The sequence below is a fragment of the Saccostrea cucullata genome, unplaced genomic scaffold (genome assembly GCF_032062105.1).
Source record: "Saccostrea cucullata isolate Sc308-1 unplaced genomic scaffold, CSIRO_AGI_Scuc_v1 ctg602, whole genome shotgun sequence".
Taxonomy (NCBI): Eukaryota; Metazoa; Mollusca; class Bivalvia; order Ostreida; family Ostreidae; genus Saccostrea; species Saccostrea cuccullata.
The window spans coordinates 254,814-265,148 of record NW_026926551.1 but is presented as its reverse complement, the minus strand read 5'-3'; the positions used below and the strand labels follow the sequence as shown (position 1 = coordinate 265,148).

At 30.6% G+C, this 10,335-nt stretch overlaps 1 protein-coding gene and 1 long non-coding RNA gene across 2 annotated transcripts; both read right to left on the bottom strand.

Moving 5' to 3' along the window:
• Positions 1–3,101: 3,101 nt before the first annotated feature.
• LOC134272007 (uncharacterized) lies at positions 3,102–3,856 on the bottom strand. Its single transcript, XR_009993121.1, has 3 exons — positions 3,773–3,856; positions 3,376–3,442; positions 3,102–3,273 (listed from the first exon to the last, which is right to left on the bottom strand). It is a non-coding gene; the product is annotated as an uncharacterized LOC134272007 (long non-coding RNA).
• A 3,178-nt stretch (positions 3,857–7,034) lies between these two features.
• On the bottom strand, positions 7,035–9,398 carry LOC134272006 (uncharacterized). Its single transcript, XM_062754242.1, has 3 exons — positions 9,293–9,398; positions 8,873–8,933; positions 7,035–7,276 (listed from the first exon to the last, which is right to left on the bottom strand). The coding sequence occupies exons 1-3, from the start codon at positions 9,332–9,334 to the stop codon at positions 7,047–7,049; spliced, it is 333 nt and encodes a 110-aa protein (XP_062610226.1). The 5' UTR covers positions 9,335–9,398; the 3' UTR covers positions 7,035–7,046.
• Between the last annotated feature and the right edge of the window lie 937 nt (positions 9,399–10,335).

Sequence of the window (10,335 nt, the reverse complement as noted above, 5' to 3'; positions counted from 1 at the left end):
AAAAAATCAGTCCTTTATGGGTTCAAAACTTTGGTTTGTAAATATTTAGTATGCAAATAAGAGGAAAAAAGTATTAAAAACTGCATAAGTAAGTAAAAAATCAAAAACATGTCCATGATCATCTCCGACTTAGGGCATACCGGCAAAAATGAAATGTGAATAGAAAATTTTCCTCTGAAAATTGTACAAAAGTTTTTTTATATATATATTTTAAAGCCCTTCAGACACCATATTAAGCCATTATTCTAGAATAGATTTTTTGACATGATATATGCTTTTTAAAAGCAGAAATGAGCTACAAGTGAGGTATTTTGTCGAAAGAAGACGTACTCCAAAACCATGTTGACAAATCCTAAATCCGTGCAATTTTGCACATCTAGTTACTTAATGAAGGATTCATTAGGTGCACATCAATTCTACTCAAAATCTTGGTGATTTGAAATGTTTTACATGGATGTCGATTTAAAATGTGTTTTAGAAAAAAAAATCTGAAAAGATAAAAAAGCTATTGATATTAAAGCGCAGTTACGTGCTCAAACCTACGTAACCTTCTTTCTTTCTCTCTCTCTCTCTCTCTCTCTCTTTCTCTCTCTCTCATTTTTTTAATAAAGTTCTTTGAATTGTATATGTCCCCATCCTCTGCCCGATCAAAGAACTGTTGTAAATGGAGTTATATATTTTCCACATTTTTCTTTTAATAAATGTCATAAGTGGACATTTCAAAATTAAAATGAACAATATGAAAGGAAACCAAAATTTTACTTTAAGTTCAAGCTACTTCCGGGGTATGATATATGGCAATGATATTAGTATTTACAGCGCCGCTTATCAGAGCACAACAAAGGTCACATGGCGGGTATGATAGATTGGGACAGATGATGCTTACTTACGCAGGCACCTGATTCAATCACTGATTTCCTAAGGGATCTAATTAAGTTTGTACTGCACTTATGTTGTTTTCTTGGATAGTTTAGCTTGATTACTGTTTACTATAATTATGATCTTTGCATTTTATTTTAAATAATAGATTCACTCATGGCGACATTTTAGTTTAAACATGTATTTCTTTGAAGAGCAAAGTTGGATGTTAAGCTACCCAAGTTGAAGAAAGAACTTTAATTTATAAGAATATTATTTTTCCTTAGGGAAATAGACACAAGAAACATTTACTGAATAAATTTATCATCTTTGTAGGATCTTTCTGGGATTCAGAGCCTTATAATCGTCAAATTCCCTTATTCATGCAGCAACATTTACCACTTGCATACGGTGTATATATCTATCAGTTGATTCGATATGCAAGAGCCTCTCTATGTTCTCTACGTATGAACAACTTCTTAAACCAGGTAAGTGACAGACAAATTGCTGAATCAAGAATAGAGACTTTCTGTTATCTCCATAGATGTCATACAACACATTTTTTAAAAAATGGGCAAAAAATTTCGTTCATTAGTCATCTAAAGAGATTTCGTGGACATAAACTTTCGTTGTTCCGAAATCAAACCAATGCAAAATATAGTCAAATAAAAATTTCGAGTGGGGATTTATTTTCGGTGATAATTGTTAACAACGAAATAGACGAAATTTAATCCTCCGCGAATATTTCTGCTTCTACAGTAAATATAAACAAAATTAGATTTAGAGTGTTTCTGGTTGACCTCAATTGATAATATTGTTTGTTTCGTGAAATAAAATATACTTTGCAATAGATTTTTACCTAGTTTTATAGTTGAATTTGTTATGTAAAGCCAAGATTAACAATTAAAGTCAACAAGTATATTTGCACAGTTTTATCACAACTTAAATCGGTGCTTCCAAAACCTTATGACATCTGCGTTCAATGGTCAAAAAATCTTATTGTAGTAAGGAGTGGAAAAGTATACGCCCTCTTGAAAAGCAGGTGGTATATAGTGATAGGGATGTCCGCCCGTGTGTACAGTCATCTGTTACGCTTTTGGGTACCGATCGCTCACACCCGCCGTGTGCTCCATATCATGATCGGGTAATGGCTTAACAATGAATATGAAAAAACAGTCAGTCAATATTTGACTCAATAATAAAATGTATTTGCTGATAAGGTCATTGTATCAACAAAGCACTTAAGAAAATATGACTTTAAACGAGATTGCTGATATTCTTGCTTCATCAACTCGTTTAAGAAATTTTTCATATCTAGAAATTCTCTTCTGTATGAAATTAACTGATAGTTATAAATTCTGTATGCAGGTGAAAAAGGAATATTGTTGCATAAATACAACATGTATATAATAAGAAACTCAAATGATGTTATCATTTTTATCTCTGACAAGTATTTAAGTTTTAAAAAAAAACCCAAACATTTCTTCTGATTGTGTAGTTTTTTAATTTCTTTTAGAACGCAGTACTTATTTTTTTATTAAAAGTTTTTAAAAATAAAAATCTCCGGGTTTTTTTAATTTTAAACAATTGAAACTTTGGAAATATTAACAATAATGTATATTCAATATAATTTAAAAATTTAAAAAAAAAAGTAAGTCAAAGTGGATTAAAAAAAATATTGATTTGCTAATATTCTTTTTTAATTCTCTCATGAAGCAATTTCGTAAAAGTGACCAATAAGTTTATAATGTGTTCCATAAATTGAAATTTGAACACGATACTGACTATATAAGGGGAGGAATTCAATAGACTGAAGTTTTTATATTATGTTTCTAAATTTCTATAAAAAAATTTTCTTGGTGTTCAGATGAAACTACTAAAGATAAATAACAAAAATTTTGTTTGAATGTTTGTGTCGTACTGTCATTCAAGGCCTATGCTTTTATTATATATTTGAATTTTGAGATTTTCAATTCCGATAACTCAAAAATTCTAATGTCTCTAGATAGACTGGTTAAAAATATTTTTTTTTTTTTTGCGTTTCCAAAAATTTGTTTTCGTTGCCATAAAAGTAAAAGACACTAATCGTTTGCTTACATGAACCATGATTAAGAATTTAATATGCTCGTATATTTGTTGAATAATTTGGTAAAGTAGTAGACATATCATATGATAAGATATAGTAAAATGTCGCATTAAAATGGACCAGTTTTTGTAAATTGAACATCAAATTGTTCATTTAGGATTACATTCGAAGTAACAAGCCAACAAAGAATGTCAAGCCCATTGTCCAGGAAATAGTCAGGAATGGTATAAAAGCACCTGCTCCGTTTTGAGGCCGTGAGGTGGTATGACCCGCTGCTGTAGTATTGGTGGTAGCTTCTCGCCTTTGTACATGTTTCCGATCATGAGCGGCTATAGTAAAATAAAGCCAATGAATAAACTTATTACCGAAAAGCGTTCGAATTATTTTGAATTTAGAAAATTGTTTTACAAGAAAAATGTTTATATACACACCAGCACTGACTACCAAGGAAACTAAAAGGACAAGAAAAATGACACTCATCAATCCCTTGACTGACATCTGTAATTAAAAAGACCAAAAAAATGTTTTAGGTGTATTAAATGTGCTTTTAGAAAGTTTTTTTGACGAAAAAAAGATATAGCGGGTATTCATCATAAAAGATACATATGCGAATTGAAAAACTCTTCTTTTTTTCTTTTAGGAACATAATGCATGTACGTTTGAAAATTGCTTTTGTTAATTAAATATAGGTGTAAAGCAATGATTACAAAATCCTTCGATTCCTTCTTTTAAGGATATCAGAAGCAATTCAGCAGATTTATTATAAATTATTGGTCATATAATATTGAAGAAAATTTGGAAATGAGAATATTTTAGGTTCGAACCTACCTTTGAAAGAAATCTTTTCAGTTTATCTGCTTTTCTATTAATTTTCTGGTTACGTATTGAATTACATACTAATTTCCATGTCCTAACAACCAATCAAAGAGCTTCAATGTACCTTCCGTCTTTTCGTAATCTCAATACTTGGTCATCAAATGTCCTTTTCTTTCTTTTGAGTGACAGGTGGGATTACGTTTATTTGTGCTGCGAGATTGAAAAATATTAAAACATTGGCTTAAGTGTTTTGAGTGATTTTTTTCGTTTATCTCACTTACATTTTATCCAGATATTTATATCATTATTATTTGCTTCCTCATTATAAACATTATTGAATGTTCAGTAGTCAGTATAATTATATAGAACGACATCTACAAATAAAAACAAAATTCAGAATATCAACATTTTACAATATTGTCGACAACACATTTGCTAAATCCATAAATTGAATAGAATATCAAACAAGGATATTTTATAAAGTCGTGTGTCAGATAATGGTTTGTGGAATTTGATCACGTGTCCAACTCGTATTGATATCACAATAGATGTTTGAAAAAATATACCCCGGTACCTTATTTCTGTATTTAAATCGCCTGATAAAAAGGGCATAATACAATTACAATTTTAGTACAATTTTGTTGTCAAAATCGTTCGCGAACATATTCATAGTTGTTAACCTGGTTCCAACAAATAAAAATTTTACCATTCGTGTATATATATCATTTTGTCCACCTGTGATGCCACATTTTATGGCCATGTTTTATTATATATATCTTGTATATATGTACATTTATAAATGTGCGATGGTCAATTTCTATTGATCCTAAGAAGTTTTTTTCTAAAAATCTTCTGTCTTGACAGGTATATTCAACTGCTTGCACAAAACTTCATCTTTCTATTTTTTGCAAAAGTGTGATAAAAATTATAAAAACTGGTTCAAATAAATATTCCTGATGGTGAAAGTTCTATGATATTTGTTTCTTCTCTTTTTAGAATTGTGTTAAATTGGTCATTAGAAGTTCAATAATGTATACTGAATGAAGATAAATGAAAGGAGAGAGTTGTTGCATTTATCAAATTCTTTTAAAGATCGATTAAATAAAGAAAATATTCAATTTTAAATTCTTTTACTGAACAATACTTTATAATTCACCTACTAGTATTGAAAAGCATTCGTCCAAAAATATTCATTGTACTTTCATTGGGTATCATGAATATGAATTAAAAATGGACTACTGATTTTGAAACTGTTCGTTGTCTCCATATGTTTCATTCATAATAACAGATTTTGCGAAAACCTATGACGTCACAGGAGGATGGAAATACCTTACTAATAAGTCCTGGGAACATGTTTTTCGTTCTTGACATCTCATGCCCTTCTTTTTAGAATGGGAAAATGTCATACACGATGAATTATTTCTAAATACACAAAAGAATGTAAGTAACAGTAGGAGACAAAATTTGATATACGCTTTTGTCAAGTATAATGCTTATATTGCTGTGTTGATGTGGAGATATGTTACAAAAATTTAATTCTACTTTTGATTTAAAACAAAATAAAACTACACCTGCATATGTAATCTTAGAGATTACATAGTTTCTTTCTGTCTTGACAATATAACGGTTGTATTAAGAAATATAAAACGTGTATATGTAAATTTTACAAAGGATTTGTTATGAAGTACTGTACACAAAATTATTCCTTTAAAGGGGCATAGACACAGATTCAGATGAAAATTTTATTTTAATTTTTATATATAAAATAGTAAACTTATGTATTTTTAATGATTTACCAAATTTTGAAAGTTAGAAGTTGTGTTACAAACGAGAGACAGAGGAAAGATGTTGTTATTATGTAAACAAAGCTCGAGTCCTGTTATTGTTTACATGTGTGTTGTATTGGTGTAAGTTTCTATCTAATGTGGATTTTTTTTATTCATAAAATTATTTATGAACATATTGAATGAGTTTATCTCGTTTCCACAAGTTATTTTGTCAAATAAATGGTATTTTATTTACTTTATATTATTTGTAAACAAATATAAGACTCGTGCCTTGTTTACATAATAAAGACTTCTATCTTCGGTATCTCGCTTGTAACAAAACCTCTAGCATTCAAATTTTGGTACATCATTCAAAATACACAAGTTAACTGTTTTATATATATACAAATCAAAAATGAAATTTTCATCTGAATCTGTGTCTATGCCCCTTTAAAGCACAACTCCATTTAGAACAAAGACAATAAAGACAATAAATAACGATTATATTTCAAACAAAGATGATAAACACTTTGTTTGTATGTTGTATATGAGGTAGGTGCTACAGAAGGACAAAAATTTGCAAAAGTTACAATACATGTAACTAGAATAAAGAAACTTAATAAAATTTTTTTCGGTATGGTTGTATTTATCAATGAAAAGTTGCAGATACAAATATTTATCAAACCCATAAATGGTATTAGCAATACTTGTACAAAATAAAAGCTTGGCAAGAATACGAACTTCTAAAAATAACTTAGGTGAAATCAGGTACCATGAAGGAGGATGCATTCCCCATAAACGGAGCACACCGCAGTGAGCTCTTTGTGTTGATTAATTACAGTTATAAATTAACATATAAGCTGAATTTAACAAAAATAATAATTAAGCTAAAACTCAATTCAAACAATATAAATCGGGAGGAGAGCAAACACCGACCTCCAAAAACACCACACTTGAGATAAGGGGCCATGGAGGATTGAACATTCCCTGTCGACTTGTCTCAGCCGCCGTGTACTCTTTGTCAAGATTGATATAAATCCTTGGGCAATTCAGTGCGTAAATAATGTCAAACAATTAGTATGAAAAGTGTCTATCAGCATTTAAATTAAAGGTTGGTTGTATTTGCTGACAAGGTCATTTCATCGACTATTAAACTTGCAAAATGATGACATCAAACGAGATATTGTTGATATCATGGGTACATCAACTTTTTTGTCAATAGTTTGCCTCATTTTAGGATTTATCAATACATGTACGTAGAGTATGATCTTTCGTATCGAATCAACTGCAAAACATTAACTCCATATGCAGGCTATAAACGTATTTTGCTACTCAAGTAAGGGAGAATAACGATAAGCGTTATGTGCACGTCAAAATAAAATTTATTTCATAAATTCTTTACAGAAAAAATAAATACTAGTACTTGGTTAAAGACATAAACACGAGTTTTTTATGATCACTTCATAAGGCATAATCAAAACAAAAAAACTCTACAAAGAAGAAGCTAGCTTCGATAGTCCTCACACAAACTTCATTACACAAACTCCGATCACAGACATGAATATGAGGGACAACTTCGAAAACATCAGTTTAGAACCAGCTCCTCTCTGACCGGCAGTATTATTTGTGGTGGTTGTATAATATGTCCTAGTTGTGCTTCTATTTCTTGGTGTAGTCATTGTATGTCTTGCTGTAGTCGTGGTTGTAGAAGCAGGTACTGGAGTTGTAGCATTAGATCCTTCGTTCCTTTCTGAATAAAAATATGAATTCTTCTATCAAAATATGAATTCTTCTTTTTTCAGTTCAGAAAATCTAATATATAAATGGTGCCTGTTTTGGAGGGTAACAGTTGAAATTGACACCCCAAGGAAAACTATTGTCAACCTCCCCTTACGCTTTGGTTGACAATGGGGTGGCAATTTCAACTGTTACCCTCCCAAACAGGCACCATTTATTTTATTATACTGAATGTCTTCTTAAATTAAGTCAGCAAAAAAAATCATCGATCATCTTTACGTTCACGTTTAGAAAGCTTTCAAACTCCTCGCTACTTCTAAAAAGATTTACTGACCTTTTTATTGTTTGTTTGATACTCTAAGAGTCTTTAATCATATAAAGTTTCGTTATTTCTGCACTCGCAAGCATGTTTCGTCTGTCGTTTGTTGTTTTCAAGTAAGCTACATCGGACGCAAGCTTTTATTGACGTCAAGTTTGTTCCAGTTCTTTCAAACGCGCAACTGACGTTTTGAGAATTCTACGGTGAACCGTACGCGCATAATATCCACGCATGTGGCATTACCGTTGTGTTACCCGTTGTCACATGCGTTGCTAAGGCTGAGGGTAATAGAACGGATTGTTAACTGCGTCTAAACCAATCAGATTTTAGTATTTAACATGGAAGTATAATAATTATAGATGTTATATGTTTCTTTTCAGATTGTCTCAAGTCAATATGGTAATACTACATAATCTTAAACTACTCCATACATTTTTTTTATTTACTCTCCGAGAAGCTAAAAAATCTGAACCCTTTTGAAAAGTTTATTAACATTACAAAACAATATTTTAAAAATGGCTTTAGTAAATACTTTGAAACTTCGACATTTAACCGTAAAACTTTACTCAGAGACATTTAATGAAGTGATCAATTTTACTCTGGTAATTTTAGATAATATTTCCAGGATTTGCTCTCAATCAAAGAAGGTTGTTTTTTTCAGCAAACAAGAAATTGAGTAAGAAGTCATTTCATTTTTTAAAAGGGTTGGGGTGAGGGTAACTAAAATTTCTTGATAAAAAAAATAGAGATATTGAACATTAATTTTGTTAGCTAAAAAGTTCATTGAAACAATACACTTTTAGAACAAGGCAAATATGGATCTCTTGAAACCCAGGTGTCATGAATGAGAAAGCATCCCCTGTCGACCGGTCAAAACTGCAATGTGCCTTGTAGGTAGGATACTTATATTACTACAGCAATATTCTCAGATTAATATTGCTTGTTTTATCAACGTGTTTGTCAAAATCTTGCCATGTTTTAGAAATTGTTCATGCCTAAACCATGCTCTTGTGTTTCGAATCAACTGGGAGACACGCAGGTGATAAGGGTATATTGATATACAAATAAGAGAGATTGACGATGGAAAAGTTTAGGTAACCACGTTCGATTATCATAAAAAATTGTTGTTAAAATAAACGTAGAAAAATATCAACAACCATCTTTTAGGAGGACAACATTTAACAGGGTATGAATGCTAACTTGTCTAAATTCATTTCGTGTAAAAATTACCTTAGCATTGTTTCATTGTTATAAAACAACTTAATTTTCGTAACAATTTAAATAATTTACCTAGAACGCATGTTACTATGACCAGAAGAACAAGGAACAGTCCACTGTTATGCAAATTCATCTGTAAAGATATTTTAAAATTTTTATTTAAGAAAAATAATAACACATGCAGTAGTATGAGAGGGTCATTTTTTTTTTTGAGAATCGTAGCAAAATTAAAATGGCAAACCAAATCGCGATGATATAAAAATGTGCATTGATTAATTCAATCTTTTAAAATATCTATTTTCTGTCCTTTCATCAATAAATATCCATCTATATCTGGGACATCTTTACTTGCATTTCCATGATTTTACCCCCTCTTCCCTTTCTACTTCCATTAATGAAAAAGGGGCTTTTGGAATCAAATTAAACTTTTATTATTTAAAGTACAACTGTAAAAAACGAAAAAGAAAATAGAATATGTTTAATTATGCTCACCTTTAGCTGATTTCTTGGAACTTTCACGAAAGAATGCTCCATACCTTATATATACATGCACCAGCTGAGATTAGAATAATAAATTTTTTTTTTCAGTATTGCCAACTGACTTGTTAAGCAACCAGAATTGGAATAACACATCTTACATTACCTTGAAAAAAGTGCAAATAACTAAAATCAAGGCACCAAAGGATTATGCTTTGATTTATTTTTCTTAAATTGGATATTGAATTTATATGATGTTCGGTTTTCGTTGGTAACAAGAGAAAATATATGGATGGCTAAGTCCTAAAAGTCAAATAAGAGTCACTATCTTTATTTTTCATCTTTTTACCAAGATAAATACGCAGCCAAAACACCCTCCAAAATCTTTATCTAAATCTTGTGAAGATTAATATTGCTTAAAACAGACATAAACTATCTCTGATTCAAAGGAAAGTAACAGTTTTCAAGCTCGCCAAAAAAGACTTAACAATACAATTGTTTGCACAACCTTTACAGGGTTCGATAACTGTAGCTATTGACTTGAAATAGCATATCTGGACTACAGAACATTGCTGTTTTAAAGAAGTCATATTTTGTTTTTGTCTATCTTACTCCTCTACATTTTTTTCCTGTCATTCTACTTGTAATTTGGTCATACTTACTTACTATCTTTGGAATATATTTGATACTGAAAATATACCATAACATATCAAGATTATGTAAAACATTGCATGTAATCCTAAATTGTCTTTTGAAAATAGAACTTTCTCCTTTAATGGAAATGAAATATCGAGATAACAAACAGCATTCAAGCTCATAAATCCATAAAAAACAAATCAGGAGCAGAGAAAACACAGATTTTTAAAACATCAGAGGTGGAATCAGGTGTCGTGGAATAGTGGGTATTACCTGCCGACAGGTCACACCGGCTTGTGCTCCTCGTCATGATCAGTGTATAAATAAGAGCCTACCAATTAGTATGAAACTTCATTAAGTTTTGACTAAAATGAAAAATTACATTTTATGACAAGGTTCCAGAGAACTTGTCAATGACTTCA